The sequence below is a fragment of the Neoarius graeffei genome, chromosome 23 (genome assembly GCF_027579695.1).
Source record: "Neoarius graeffei isolate fNeoGra1 chromosome 23, fNeoGra1.pri, whole genome shotgun sequence".
NCBI classification, from domain to species: Eukaryota; Metazoa; Chordata; class Actinopteri; order Siluriformes; family Ariidae; genus Neoarius; species Neoarius graeffei.
The window spans coordinates 27,339,559-27,356,208 of NC_083591.1; the positions used below are offsets into that span (position 1 = coordinate 27,339,559).

Genomic DNA, 16,650 nt, shown 5'->3' on the forward strand with positions numbered 1-16,650 from the left:
TATACCTTTCAGCATTGATGGTGTCTTTCCAGATGTGTAAGCTGCCCATACCACACGCACTAATGCAACCCCATACCATCAGAGATGCAGGCTTCTGAACTGAGCGCTGATAACAACTTGGGTCATCCTTCTCCTCTTTAGTCCAAATGACATGGCATCCCTGATTTCCATAAAGAACGTCAAATTTTGGTTTGTCTGACCACAGAACAGTTTTCCACTTTGCCACAGTCCATTTTAAATGAGCCTTGGCCCAGAGAAGACGTCTGCGCTTCTGGATCATATTTAGATATGGCTTCTTCTTTGAACTATCGAGTTTTAGCTGGCAACGGCGGATGGCACGGTGAATTGCGTTCACAGATAATGTTCTCTGGAAATATTCCTGAGCCCATTTTGTGATTTCCAATACAGAAGCATGCCTGTATGTGATGCAGTGCCGTCTAAGGGCCCGAAGATCACGGGCACCCAGTATGGTTTTCCGGCCTTGACTCTTACGCACAGAGATTCTTCCAGATTCTCTGAATCTTTTGATGATATGCACTGTAGATGATGATATGTTCAAACTCTTTGCAATTTTACACTGTCGAACTCCTTTCTGATACTGCTCCACTATTTGTCGGCGCAGAATTAGGGGGATTGGTGATCCTCTTCCCATTTTTACTTCTGAGAGCCGCTGCCACTCCAAGATGCTCTTTTTATACCCAGTCATGTTAATGACCTATTGCCAATTGACCTAATGAGTTGCAATTTGGTCCTCCAGCTGTTCCTTTTTTGTACCTTTAACTTTTCCAGCCTCTTATTGCCCCTGTCCCAACTTTTTTGAGATGTGTTGCTGTTATAAAATTTCAAATGAGCCAATATTTGGCATGAAATTTCAAAATGTCTCACTTTTGACATTTGATATGTTGTCTATGTTCTACTGCGAATACAATATCAGTTTTTGAGATTTGTAAATTATTGCATTCCGTTTTTATTTACAATTTGTTCTTTGTCCCAACTTTTTTGGAATCGGGGTTGTATTTTATAATCAATATAAAATTTGATTTGGAGCCAATGCAGTGTGGATAAGACAGGCGTGGTGTGGTCATATTTTCTAGTTCTAGTAAGGACTCTTGCTACTGCTTTTTGAACTAACTGGAGCTTGTTTATGCACTTATTGGAACATCCAGACAGTAAGGCATTACAATAATCCAACCTGGAGGTAATGAAACTAGCATGAACTAGTTTTTCTGCATCATGGAGTGACATTACATTTCTTATCTTAGCAATATTTCTGAGATGAAAGAAAGCTATCCGGGTAATGTTATCAATGTGAGTTTCGAATGAAAGACTGGGGTCAATAATCACCCTGAGGTCTTTTACTGCTGCACGTGAAGAAACAGAAAGGCCATTCAGAGTTACTGTGTAATCAGAAAACTCACTTCTAGCTGCATGTGGTCCTAGTACAAGTACTTCAGTCTTGTCAGAGTTAAGCAGAAGGAAATTAATAAGCATCCAGTGGCTAATGTCCTTAACACATTCCTCAATTCTATTACCGGTAAGTTAGTGTCTCTCATCAGGTTTTGCAGAAACATACAACTGTGTGTCATCAGCATAACAGTGGAAACTAATACAATGTTTACGAATAATATCACCCAGAGGAAACATATATAGAGAAAAAAGCAGTGGACCCATGACAGAACCTTGTGGAACACCAAACTTTACCTCAGTACACCTAAAAATATCACCATTTATATCAACATACTGATAATGATCAGTTAAATAAGAGCTGAGCCAGGAGAGGGCCGTTCCCTTAACTCCCACAACATTTTCTAGTCTATCCAGAAGAATGGAATGATCAATGGTATCAAATGCTGCACTAAGGTCAAGCAACACAAGTAGATGTGTACTTGGATGACATCCTGATCTTTTCCCACTCCCTGGAGGAACATCAGGGTCACGTCCAGCAGGTCCTCCAGCGCCTGCTAGAGAACAAGTTATTCGTCAAGGCGGAAAAGAGTGAATTTCACCAGAGCTCTGTCTCGTTTCTGGGATTCATCATCTCCCTAGCAAGGATCCAGATGGACCCCCTCAAGCTCGAGGCAGTTGCCAATTGGCCCACCCCATCCTCGCGACGAGAGCTCCAGCATTTCCTGGGGTTCGCCAATTTCTACAGGTGCTTCATCCATGACTTCAGCACAGTGGCCGGACCTCTCATGTCATTGACCTCGATCAGGACCCCGTTCAAGTGGGGGGAGGAAGCAGAGAAAAACTTCTCCATGCTCAAGTGCAGGTTCACCACAGCACCCATTCTCAGCATACCCTATCTGGCCAAACAGTTCGTAGTGGAGGTTGACGCTTCCGAGTCGGGGGTCGGAGCCATCCTCTCCCAGAGGATGATAAGTGATGATAAGGTCCACCCCTGCTCCTTTTTCTCTCGCCGGCTGTCCCTTGCCAAATGAAACTACAACATCGGTGACAGAGAGCTGTTGGCCGTCAAGCTAGCCTTGGAGGAGTGGAGGCACTGGCTCGAGGGTTCGGATCTCCCCTTCCTTGTCTGGACTGATCACAAGAATTTAGAATACCTCAAGTCTGCCAAACGTCTCAATTCATGACAAGCCCGATGGTCTCTCTTCTTCTCCCACTTCCGAATCACGGTCTCCTACCGCCCAGGCTCCAAGAACGGCAAACCCGACGCCCTGTCCAGGATATTCTCTGCCCTCCAGGAGGAGTCTAGTATGCCCAAAGCCATCCTCCCTCCACACTGTCTGGTGGGGGCTGCCCTACTTGAGGTGGAGACGTTAGTACAGAAGGCCCTGGAGCAGGACCCCCGAGAAGGTAACTTAAGCAACATACCACCTAACCATCTGTTTGTTCCTTGTTCTGTGTGAACCCAGGTGCTGCAGTGGGGTCATGGCTCCAAGTTGGCTTGTCACCTGGGAGCTGCTCGAACCCTGGCACTCGTCCAACAGTGCTTCTGCTGGCCATACATCAAGGAAGACGTCCAGGAGTTCATGGCAGCCTGCGACACATGTGCCCGGAACAAGACAGCCAATCGACCCCCTGCCAGCTTGCTAAGACCCCTCCCGACTCCTCATCAACCCTGGTCTCACATCACCCTGGATTTTGTCACAGGACTCCCCAACTCAGGTGGCAACACATGCATCTTCACAGCTATCAATTGTTTCTCCAAGACAATCCATTTCATCCCTCTGCCCAAGCTTCCCACTGCTAAAGAAACCACCAAATTACTCATCCTCCATATTTTCTGCATACAGGGACTCCCCACTGACATTGTCTCTGACCAGGGTTCTCAGTTCACTGCGCAGTTCTGGAGGGCCTTCTGCAAACACACTGGGGCCTCCTGTAGTCTCTCCTCAGGTTTCCATCCCCAAACCAACAGCCAGGCGGAACGGGCGAATCAAGATTTGGAGGTGGCATTCAGGTGTATGGCGTCCAGGGATGCCGGTTCTTGGAATAAGTACTTACCTTGCTCATAACACTCTTCCTTCATCTGCCACAGGTCTCTCACCCTTCCAGTGCTCCCTAGGTTATCAACCACCACTCTTCCCCAAAAAAGAGGAGGAGGTCACCGTACCCTCAGCCCAGATCTTCATCCGCCACTGCAGGAGGACGTGGGCATTGGCCCGGAGAAAACTCATTCGCTCTGCCCTAGCATCCAAGAGGCAGGCTGACAAACGCCGTTCTAAGGCACCCACTTACCAGGTGGGGCAATGAGTTATGCTCTCCACACACCATCTGCCACTCAGAACCATCTCCTGCAAGCTGGCTCCCAGGTACCTAGGACCCTTCCTCGTCAAAAAGGTAATCAACCCATGTTCCATCAGACTGGTACTACCACTCACCATGTGACGCATCCACCCCACATTCCACGTATCACAACTTAAACCTCTGGTTTCTATTTCTTTTATTAGACTTATTTTTGGTGGCTACATATGTTTGTATAAATAATTTCAAACGTATTGAATTTATGACCAGGTTTGGTTGTGATGCTGAGATTATCATTATAAATAACTGTGACGCTTCCTCCTCTGCCAGTTAGATAATGCTGGTGTATATAACTGTACCCAAGAGGACTATCTTTATTTAATGCTTCATACTCATTTGGTTTGATCCATATTTCTGTTAAGCATAGTACATTAAACTCTTGATCAGTGATCATTTCATTCACAATTAGCACTTTAGATGTAAGATATCCAATATTTAATCATCCTACCTTTAGATCAAAGGTGCTGGCAGTAGCTGTACATTCATTCTGATCTAATTTTATGTTAATAGGTTCATAGAACAAACACTCAGTGCGTTTACATGCACATAGAGAAAATCGAATTTCTGCCGTTGCTCGTCTGAAATCGAAGTTCTAAATGGCATGTAAACATCTTAGCTCGGCTGAAATTGAACCTAACTTGATTTCTCGGAATCGAGCTACACGACCTAGATTATGCAATTTTTGCCGAGCTACTTAGTGCATGTATACCCTATCGAGCTACGTATTCGAGCTACTTACTTCAGCACTGCCCCTTCCGGAAGTGATGAGTGACGAGACCACAAGCGGGAAACACAACAGCCTCGGTCGGAAAAAAAAAAAAACCAGCCTCGGTAGGCATGACACTTCACCTTAGCTGCCCACTTTATTAGGAACACTTCTGTTCGTACATACAAACTACAAACACTCTTCTTAGAGTTTAGAGTTTATTTTATTTTTAAAAGGGACAGTGTACAAATTAAACATTATCCTTGTGGTAAGGACAGATGTCTGTACCAGGTTATAGCAGTACATGCTAATTTCCACCTGTAGTCCCTTTGTTTATACTCTTGAATAGCTCTTCTTCATGACGACAACCAGAAGTGTACCAACACGATGGGGCGTGTAGCGCCACCTGTGGCTCGGGTGCACAATGCACCTCACTCAATAGCTCGATTTCACAGTATGCATGTAGGATTGGATTTCTCTGGCACCCCTGCTGGGACCCTTTGCTCGATTACCGACAGCAGCTCGATTTGGATGCGCATGTAAACGTACTGACTGAGTATTTCTACTCAATAGAAATAAATGCAATTGGAAAACAGGAACTATGTCACAGGAAATAGCATCAATAATAAGTGTTATTTTCTTTAAGATTTTGTTCCAATACTTTTGCTCACCTAAAATTTGAGTGGTCTGCTACCAAAGGTGCCATGTTAAAGTGTTTAACACATTTAGATGTAAATATCAGGAAATAAAAGCTTAAATTCTGATTGTCTTATGTTCATCTTTACTTTCATTCACAAAACCCAAAATATCTTCAGTGTATAGCAAAAAACAAACAAACAAACAAAAAAAAACACCCTTGCCATTCCAATAATGTTGGTAGGTACTGTTTTTTCTGTCCCTGTTACCCTATTTTCTAACTACAAGCTGCTGCTGCTAAACTGGGTGAATGATTGCAAATGCTTTCTTGGGACACATGGAACTACCACATTGTTTTTGAATTGTCTGTCATATTGTAGGGCAGCTGAATGTACTTTGAGGACAGCATTAACTGACCCATTTCTCATACATGAGTTTACAGATGAACCTTATTTTCTGATTTGGCAAAGTATTTTAAAGGGACACTTATGCAGGGAACATTGCCATCCCCATTCCTTAAGCATGGGTCTAACCAACACTGAATTATTTTGGTAATGAGTACTATCAAATGCACCAGCTCAGCAAAAACCAGAAAACAAAACATTCAGTTAAAAACACCAGACATTACATGCAGTAAATACAATATAAAAACACTGGACACAATATGTCATGCACTTACTTCAAAACAAGCAGTGCACACAACCAATAAACCTTTTAGTATGGGTGGTTTGAAAAGTGTGCGTGTGTGTGTGTGTGTGTGTGTGTGTGTGTGTGTGTGTGTTGGTAAAGAGGGGATGGAAGGTGGAAGTAGGAGGTGACGATCCCAAAAAAGACCACACATGAGAGTAAGACATCTCTTTTACATACTTTCAGAACATGGGGAAAGGGGTGAGTTTTTCTCTCTGATTTGTCTTTATACTTATATATTACATATTTGCACTGAATAAGACAAAGCATGTTTGCTTTTAACATAATTTACTATTCTATTACTATATAATATGAACATGATATATATCAGTTGTAATTTGCTATTAATATACATATAATATTGGTCTGTGTTACAGCCATAGCACATATGGGATTATTGAGTGCTGGCTGGTATTGTTGTCATATATAAATTTGAATTAAACTAAACACAGACCATATAATATTGGTCTGTGTTACAGCCATAGCACATATGGGATTATTGAGTGCTGGCTGGTATTGTTGTCATATATAAATTTGAATTAAACTGGGATAACAAGTCAGAATTCTAGTATAGCAAAGATAGTTTTTTTACATTCATCTCTGAATTGGCTTATGGAAAGCCTACTTTTAAGTCTAAGATATATATGGTTAAATTGCAAATCAGAAATACCCTGCAGATGAGGGCAGTTGTATGGATATTTATTTTCTCATTTTTAAATTAATTTAATTAATCTATTAATTAATTAATTTATTTATTTATTTTTGCCACTGTACAATCCATTTGCACAACAGCTCTCTCTCTCTCTCTGTGTGTGTGTGTGTGTGTGTGTGTGTGTGTGTGTGTGTGTGTGTGTGTGTGAGAGAGAGAGATTGCAGAGGAAGAGTGACAGGAGCAAATGATTTCCACCAGTCCCCTCCTCAGCATGTGCTGTGCAGTTTCAGTGCACAAATATATACTTTCTCTCTGACTCATACACATAATTCTCTTCCCCACCCCCCGATATACTGCAGTGTTCTCTGTAGAATCTGTAGGAATCTAAAAACCCTTCTCTATGCAAAGAATCACCGAAAAACTTTTAAGGGTTACATCTAGTGTTGTAGTCAAGACCACCTGAACCAAGACCAGGTCCTGACCAAGGTCAGAGTGTATCAGGACCAAGACAAGACCAAGACCATATGAAGACGAAGACCAAGGAAAGGCGAGACCACGTCAAAACCAAGACAATACCTGTGTGTGTGTGTGTCTGTGTAGGAGTGCAATAATATTCAAATATTATTATGTTCATATACAGTGGTGCGGGGCGGCACGGTGGTGTAGTGGTTAGTGCTGTCGCCTCACAGCAAGAAGGTCCTGGGTTCGAGCCCCGGGGCCGGCGAGGGCCTTTCTGTGCGGAGTTTGCATGTTCTCCCCGTGTCCGCGTGGGTTTCCTCCGGGTGCTCCGGTTTCCCCCACAGTCCAAAGACATGCAGGTTAGGTTAACTGGTGACTCTAAATTGACCGTAGGTGTGAATGTGAGTGTGAATGGCTGTCTGTGTCTATGTGTCAGCCCTGTGATGACCTGGCGACTTTTCCAGGGTGTACCCCACCTTTCGCCCATAGTCAGCTGGGATAGGCTCCAGCTTGCCTGCGACCCTGTAGAAGGATAAAGCAGCTAGAGATAATGAGATGAGATGAGATACAGTGGTGCTTGAAAGTTTGTGAACCCTTTAGAATTTTCTATATTCCTGCATAAATATGACCTAAAACATCATCAGATTTTCACACAAGTTCTAAAAGTAGATAAAGAGAACCCACTTAAACAAATGAGACAAAAATATTACACTTGGTCATTTATTTATTGAGAAATGATCCAATATTACATATCTGTGAGTGGCAAAAGTATGTGAACCTTTGCTTTCAATATCTGGTGTGACCCCCTTGTGCAGCAATAACTGCAACTAAACATTTCCGGTAACTGTTGATCAGTCCTGCACACCAGCTTGGAGAAATTTTAGCCCATTCCTCCATATAGAACAGCTTCAACTCTGGGATGTTGGTGGGTTTCCTCACATGAACTGCTAGCTTCAGGTCCTTCCACAACATTTCGGTTGGATTAAGGTCAGGACTTTGACTTGGCCATTCCAAAACATTAACTTTATTCTTCTTTAACCATTCTTTGGTAGAACGACTTGTGTGCTCAGGGTCATTGTCTTGCTGCATGACCCACCTTCTCTTGAGATTCAGTTCATGGACAGATGTCCTGACGTTTTTCTTTAGAATTCGCTGGTATAATTCAGAATTCATTGTTCCATCAATGATGGTAAGCCATCCTGGCCCAGATGCAGCAAAACAGGCCCAAACCATGATACTACCACCACCATGTTTCACAGATGGGATAAGGTTCTTATGCTGGAATGCAATGTTTTTCTTTCTCCAAACATAATGCTTCTCATTTAAACCAAAAAGTTCTATTTTCGTCTCATCCGTCAACAAAACATTTTTCCAATAGCCTTCTGGCTTGTCCACATGATCTTTAACAAACTGCAGATGAGCAGCAGTGTTCTTTTTGGAGAGCATTGGCTTTCTCCTTGCAACCCTGCCTTGCTCACCATTGTTGTTCAGGGTTCTCCTGATGGTGGACTCATGAACATTAGCCAATGTGAGAGAGGCCTTCAGTTGCTTAGAAGTTACCCTGGGGTCCTTTGTGACCTCATCAACTATTACATGCCTTGCTCTTGGAGTGATCTTTGTTGGTCAACCACTCCTGGGGAGGGTAACAAATGGTCTTGAATCTCCTCCATTTGTAAACAATCTGTCTGACTGTGGATTGGTGGAGTCCAAACTCTTTAGAGATGGTTTTGTAACCTTTTCCAGCCTGATGAGCATCAACGCTTTTTCTGAGGTCCTCAGAAATCTCCTTTGTTCATGCCATGATACACTTCCACAAACGTGTTGTGAAGATCAGATTTTGATAGATCCCTGTTCTTTAAATAAAACAGGGTGCCCACTCATACCTGATTGTCATCCCATTGATTGAAAACACCTGACTCTAATTTCACCTTCAAATCCTAGAGGTTCACATACTTTTGCCACTCCCAGATATGTAATATTGGATCATTTTCCTCAATAAATAAATGACCAAGTATAATATTTTTGTTTAATTTGTTTAACTGGGTTCTCTTTATCTACTTTTAGGACTTATGTGAAAATCTGATGATGTTTTAGGTCATATTTATGCAGAAATATAGAAAATTCTAAAGGGTTCACAAACTTTCAAGCACCACTGTATGTTCAAATATCAGATATTCAAATATTATTACAGATTTACATGGTCTCACAGAATTTTTCAAGATTAATACTGTTTGAAATGATCGCACATTTACCGTACAGATTGTCATCAGTATAAATGTAGACTGTTCATGTTGTCAGCCAGAGTTATAGTGCTGAGTAGTTGGAACATGTATTTCATGTAAACAATGCAGATAGTGAAAGGGTATGGGCGATAATATAAGGATGACTGATTAAAGGCTTCTGCACTGATGAAAAATACCATGGAACCAGTCACTAGACATATCTATTCTTGTCCATCATGTTTCAATGAGGACCACTGACATCTCCCTCATTCACTGTTTGTTATGTGTTCGTGTATGGCTGATGAGGCCAATGCGAGCTCGGAACCCCCTCCCGCCTTTGGAGCACACATGATCTGCATGATCTAGTATTAGACTGCTGCTACTAGCATGCACTTTCCTGCTAGCTCTCTTCTCTTCTGCTGCTTCATTGCGATGCTGCTTGGACTGCAGGGCACCGCTGTGGATTTGGGCTCTCCATCCTGGTCTGTCCACTGCCGATTCTTCCCAGGTGTGTGGGGTGATGTCAAAGCTCTAGACATATAAAAGTAATCTAATAGCATCACATTTCAGCTTACATCTGATATTTGAACATCGAAAATGATTGTATAGCCCAATATTCGTTTTTGTACCATTATCAGCAGCCTAGGCCTAGCCATCAGAAGGTCCCAACTGTGCAGTGGATTATGGGATATATGAAAGGGGGGAATAGGCTAAAGGAGAAAAAAGAAACAAGCGATGCATTCATTTTCACTTTTGGCTGACTGTGACTGACCTGAGAGCCAGCATGAACAGCTCAGTCAGAGAGGTGCTGTAAAATACAGAAGTCAAGCCTGACAGGTTCTCCCACAGTCAGAGAGAGAGAGAGAGAGAGAGAGAGAGAGAGAGAGAGAGAGATATGCATTCATTTCAGTGGATCATTTTCCCCCCCACAACAATGATGGGCTGGTCCTAAAAGTTAGCAGAAAATACTAGAGGCGCAGTGACTTGCAGCAGAACAGACCTTTTGTGATGCACTTTTAAGGAATTTGATTGCATATTATCAGCACATCTGAATCAAATTAGCATGTGCACTAAAACTTTAAATTTAGTGGGGGATTATTCCCCACTAAATTTGCAGGTTCAGTGAATGTTAACAGATAATAGAGTTGGCTGATGAAGATTTTGACCTTTTCCGATTACGTATGATTTAATTTAATCTAATTACACATTTATTGTCTCCTTTTCCCTTGTTTATAATTAGTTATGATTAAAAGTTCATGCAAAATATCTTTAATCTTTCAGTCATGTTGAGAATGTGTTGACAATAAGTGCAATTAAAAACTCTTCTCTCTTTTTTTAAACCAAATTTTCTTTTACTCCTAAAAGAAGTGGAGTATGTGATATCTAAACTTGTCTGAAATATTCCATCTACAAAAATCCGTGTTTAATATTTTACTTTGCACATCCACATAATATTATGTAATAATAATAATAATAATAATAATAATAATAATAATAACAACAACAAATATAGCTGCTAGTGGCGATAAAGGGCCCTCCCACTTGAGGCCTATTGTTTTCATCTCATCATCTCATTATCTCTAGCTGCTTTATCCTGTTCTACAGGATTGCAGGCAAGCTGGAGCCCATCCCAGCTGACTACGGGCGAAAGGTGGTGTACACCCTGAACAAGTCGCCAGGCCATCACAGGGCTGACACACAGACAACCATTCACACTCACACCTACGGTCAATTTAGAGTCACCAGTTAACCTAACCTGCATGTCTTTGGAGTGTGGGGGAAACCGGAGCACCTGGAGGAAACCCACGCGGACACGGGGAGAACATGCAAACTCCGCACAGAAAGGCCCTCGCCAGCCACGGGGCTCGAACCTGGACCTTCTTGCTGTGAGGCGACAGCACTAACCACTACACCACCGTGCCGCCCCCTATTGTTTTCAGCATTTTTAAAATTATTATTATTATTTTAATCTTAGTCAAACCTCAAACTACAGAGGTATAGCTTTGACCTCCCTTGTATCAAAGCTGATAAACAGGATGATTCTAAATCTCATTCACCCTGTGATTGACCTGCTTCTATGTGGAAACCAAAGTGGGTTCAGATCTGGTCATTCGGCAACATCACAAGTGCTTGCTCTGAGACGAATTATTGAGGGGGTCAAGAGGAAAAAACTTGACAGCTGTGTTGGTGTTTGTGGATTTTTGCAAAGCTTTTGATAGTATCAATCACCAGACTATTTTTGTGATTCTCAAAGCCTACCGTATAGCATACCCGACCGTCTAGTCTGCGCAATCCAGAAGACCTATGAAAACCTGAAAGCAAAGGTCCTTACTCCCGATGATGAAACAGACTTTTTCAAAATTCATGCAGGAGTTATGCAAGATGACACCCTGGCACCATTTCTCTTTGTCATTGCGCTAGATTATGCTCTTGAGAAAGCCATTCAGGGTAAGTTAGTAGATTTTGGATTCACTCTGCACCCTCGTGCTGGCACCAGAAGAAGGCCAATTCCTGCAACAACCATTTGTGATTTGGAATTTGCTGATGACATTGTGTTGTTGTCGAATGAAATTGTCCAAGCTCAAAAGTCGGCTTGAGAATCAATTAAAGTCGGCTTGAGAATCAATTCAGGCAAGACAAAAGCAATGTACTTCAATGTGGATGTTCAACCATTGCAAACTATGGATGGGTCACAAATAAATCAAGCCTTGATTGAGTGTGGTGATCAAGATTTTAAATACCTTGGCTGTTGGTGCAACAAAGAGAAAGAGATCTATACTCACAAAGCCCTTGCCTGGAAATCTCTACACAAGCTCAACAAAATCTGGACTAGTGATATGCCAAACAAGATCAAGATACAGTTATTCCAAGCAACTGTTGAGACAATCCTTCTGTATGGAAGCTCCACTTGGTCGCTGACCAAACAGGAAGCGATGTCTCCAGATGGCACCTATACCCGCATGTTGAGGAAGATTCTAAATTTTAGCTGGAGGGACAGAGTTGACAACAAGACGCTATATGGTAAACTACCAAAAGTCTCTAATACTATTCGAATCCATAGACTCAATCTTGCTGGTCATGTGTTCAGAGACAAGTCATCGCCTGCCCACATACAGTCACTTGGCAGCCAACCCACGGTTCCTTGTCACATGGAAGATCACAGTCAACATTCATCGACATGCTCCTCAGAGACACAGGCCTGCAACACATCGACTAGCTGGAGTCTAACATGTTGGATAGGAACGTTTGGCATTATCATTCTCGTTGTCCTGAGACATCGACCTGAGTAGTAGTCATAGTAATAGTAGTACTACTTTTTTTCTCTCCATGCGCCAACTCATCTGCCATAGTGAGGACAGTGTTCCCTCCAAAACTCATGAACATCAAATGAGCTGTGTGGCAACCAAACCAATAAATTTTGAAAGAGGGGGCACTATGTAGCTCATGAGGCCGACCTATGGTAACTTACAATATCATCTCAAAAGATATCCCAGAACAAATGTCAGAGGAAGGTTCCATGTGTTTTTAGTCATCATAAGCCCCTCAAAACAACATGGGAAAATTTCAGTATCCACATTCCATCCAACATTGGCTGCCATTATGTCCTTGTTTGAGCTGTCCACTATTCCTTCACAATTTATCATCCCATACAGTATGTCTGAAGTTTGTACCTATCAAATTTCAAGGAAAACCGATGAATTGCATAGGAGAAATGCGAAAAAGTATGTAAAAAATAGGTTAAAACATCACAGATTCCATAATGGCTGACTTCCTGTTAGGCAGACCTAATGCAAACCAATGGGAAATATGTTTGCCTTAGTGAGGACAATGTTCCCTCCAAAGCTCATGAACAACGTATGAGCTCTGTGGCAACCAAAGCAAAAAGTTTTGAAATAGGGGGCACTATGTATCTGATGAAGCCAACCTACACTAATTTACAATATTACCTCAAAAGATATCCCACAACAAAAGTCAGAGGTAGGTTCCATGCGTATTTAGCCATCATAAGCCCCTCAAAACAGCACGGGAAATTTCAAATGCCCATATTCCATCCAACTTTGGCTGCCATTATATCCTCGTTTGAGATATCCACTATTCCTTTGCAATTTATCATTATGTGTGTCTGAAGTTTATTCCTACCAACTTTTAAGGGAAACCAATGAACTGCCTAGGAAAAGTGCAAAAGAGTATGTAAAAAATAGGTTAAAACATCACAAATTCCAAAATGGCCAACTTCCTGTTGGGCAGAGCTAATGCAAACCAATGGGAAATATGTTTGTCTTTGTGAGGACAATGTTCCCTCCAAAACTCATGAACATTGGATGAACGTTGTGGTATCCAAAACTATAAATTTAAATCCAAAATGTTAGGAGGCACTATGATGTCTTCGAGCCTCACCCAAGGCAAATAACCTAAGAATAATAAACTGTTGCCCTATTTTCATGAATGCACGAAATTTCCTGAGTTTTCAAATATTTCCAAGGTATCAAATCTGTAATTATAGAAAAAAATAATTAAAGCCTCTAGCGGCCTTGACGGGCCCTCGCACGTGTGGTTCCACAACCCAGGACATCCCGCCACCCAATAAAACAGTCACATGTCATATATTCATCAAATGTTTAAAGGTGATGCGCATGTTGCAAATGCCATGACTGCTTGATGGATGAGAGATAGACAAAGACTGTGTGTGTGTGTGTGTGTGTGTGTGTGTGTGTGTGTGTGTGTGTGTGTGTTTCTGTGGTGTGAAAATGTACATTTATATAATGTACAGAACTATACATGTGTCTCTTCCTTATCTCTATCTCACACTGTAATCTTAAGTCATCTTAGCTTTCCTGTGTCTGCAGTGTGTGTGTGTGTGTGTGTGTGTACATGCAGAGTTTTCATATGTCTGCAACAAAATGCACAATGATGGCAGGTCACTAATGGCCCTTTTCCACTACCCTTTTTCAGCTCACTTCAGCTCACTTCAACTCACTTCAGCCCGACACGGCTCGCGTTTCGACTACCTTAGAGCAGCACGACTCAGCTCGCTTCAGCCCTGCTTAGCACCCAAAACTCGCATGGTTTTGGAGTAGGCCTGAAGCGAGCCAAACCGAGCCAAGTGGGGCTAGGGGCGTGAGGAGACACTCCCCTGTGCACTAATTGGTGAGGAGGAGTGTCCTCACACGCTCACACATGCCCTGCGAGCACGCTGGGATCTGTAAACACCGTAAACCCGGAAGAATAATAATTATGAAATACGAGAATTTCTGAAGCCTTATGCGCCTCGCCTCATCTATACGCTCTTGCCAGTATCTGTTGGCGTTGTCGGTGACAACAAGCCACAGCACCAAGACCAGCAACACTAACAACTCCATGTTTATTGTTTACTATCCGGGTCGTGAGACTACCGCTTAAAAGATCACTGATGTCACTGTTTCCGCCGCCTAATGACATCACGTGACGTCCACCCACTTTCGCTAACTCCACCCAATGTGTCCACCCACTTCCAGCCAGCACGGTTCAGCACGGTTGTAGTCGAAATGCAACCCCAACAGCCCCGCTCAGCTCGACTCAGCCCGACTCAGCACAGCACGGCTCAGCCCAACTCAGCCGCATTGGTAGTGGAAAAGCGGCATAATATATAGATTTAGGCACTGCCTAAAAGTGGAGCTCCCATCTGTTTCTGGGTTGTAGAATTTTCTTATATCCTAGCCAGTCTCTTTTGTTTTATTTCTTTACTGGCTAGCACTGGCCACTAGGAGGTGTGTATGACTGGTAATTACTAACACTGGCAACTAGGCGGTGTATATGACTGGTAATTACTAACACTGGCCACTAGGCGGTGTGTATGACTGGTAATTACTAACACTGACCACTAGGCAGTGTGTATGACTGGTGGTACACGTACACGGACAAACCACAAAAAAAATCGACTCGATGGGTTTACCATTTTTTCTTAGGTATGGTGCTCCGCTGGAGCTCCACTATTATTGTGTGTGTGTTTGTCAGAGAGAGAGAGAGAGAGAGAGAGAGAGAGAGAGAGTGTGTGTGTGTGTGAAAGAGAGTGTGCTCATAGATGTTGCGTGTGCATGTGAGTGCATACTTGAGTGTGTGTACACATAAATATGCATATGACTGTGTGTGTATGAGTGTGCATAGAATTGTATATGTTATATTATCAGACTCATGATATACAATATTTTGTAAAGTTTCAGATCAATCCATCAATGAATTGAACATTTTTCCCCATTTCCTGCTTGGCCAGATGGTGGCGCTGTGCTAGGCATCTGAATTACACATGTGAATATCATCACAATCATAATACACAATATTTTGTAAAGTGTCAGATCAATCAGTTAAAGCATTGCCAATTTCTGGCACATTTCCTGCTTGGCCAGGTGGTGGCGCTATAACAGGCAGGCCCATTGGGCGTCAGGTTATCATAATAATCATAATATCTATTGAAGTAAGAAGTGTCTGACCATACAGTCAATGCACTGTGGCTTTCTGACACGTTTCCTCTTTATGTGGCAAGATATTAAAATCATAAGGCCATTTCAACATATTACAAGATATCAAAAATCCCTTCGCAATTTAATATCAGCGACATCTTGGCATCACGTATAACAAATTTCACATGAATCTCATGAACCGTCTAGGAGGAGCATGTTAAAATTCATCATGTGTCAAAACACACATATTCAAACCCCTATTCTTTCCTTGGCCAGTTGGTGGCGCTATATCAGACAGGCCCATAATGGCTAAAGAGAATCAGATTCATATCAAGATATCAAGTTCAACATTCAGCAATATCTTGGCATATTATATGTTATAATATTTCAACATATCAAAAATCCCTTAGCAATTCAACTTCAGCAATATCTTGGCATCATGTTTGCCAAGTTTGACATGAATTTGATGAACCGTCTAGGAGGAGTACGTTAAAAATGACCATGTGTAATTTCACTCCAAATGGCCTTATGACATCATCATTCCAAAGTTCTACCCATTCATTTCAATGGGAAATGGAAAAAGGGGTGCTATGAAGTCCCTGGGCCATGCCTGGGGCCAAAAGTCTGTGGCTGAGTAGCGAGGACAATGACTGATGTGTGTATCAAATTTCATGAGTTTTCGTGTGTGGGAAATGCCTCAAATAAAGCCAAACACGGCAGCATAATAATAATAATAATAATAATAATAATAATCCTTTGAAAAACAATAGGGTCTTCGCACCAAACGGTGCTCGGGCCCTAATAAACATGCCAAAAACAATACAGCCCAATCCCTTTGCAATTTAAAATCAGCAATATCTTTATATGACATATACCCAATATGGCATGAATCCAACAAACCACCTAGGAAGAGTATGTCAAAATGTAATACGTGTTTTGGCAATGGAGTCATTACTGTCCATCTCCAAATGGTGGCACTATACCAAAGGATGTCTTTGGGCATGTGCATATCTTCAGAACCATGATATCCTATAACCTGTGAAGTTTGAATCGTACCAAGCAATGCATGGTGAATTTATGACTCAC

At 42.2% G+C, this 16,650-nt stretch overlaps 1 protein-coding gene across 3 annotated transcripts in view; it reads left to right on the plus strand.

The window, feature by feature from the left end:
* Nucleotides 1–5,969: 5,969 nt before the first annotated feature.
* The window catches only part of atp1a2a (ATPase Na+/K+ transporting subunit alpha 2a), a 431,823-nt gene continuing 421,142 nt past the window's right edge, over nt 5,970–16,650 (plus strand). For all 3 annotated transcript variants that reach the window (XM_060906007.1, XM_060906008.1, XM_060906009.1), the window contains exon 1: nt 5,970–5,995. In XM_060906007.1, coding sequence (XP_060761990.1) covers nt 5,984–5,995 — 12 coding nt within the window. In that variant the 5' untranslated portion in view covers nt 5,970–5,983. The remainder of the gene's footprint in view (nt 5,996–16,650) is intronic.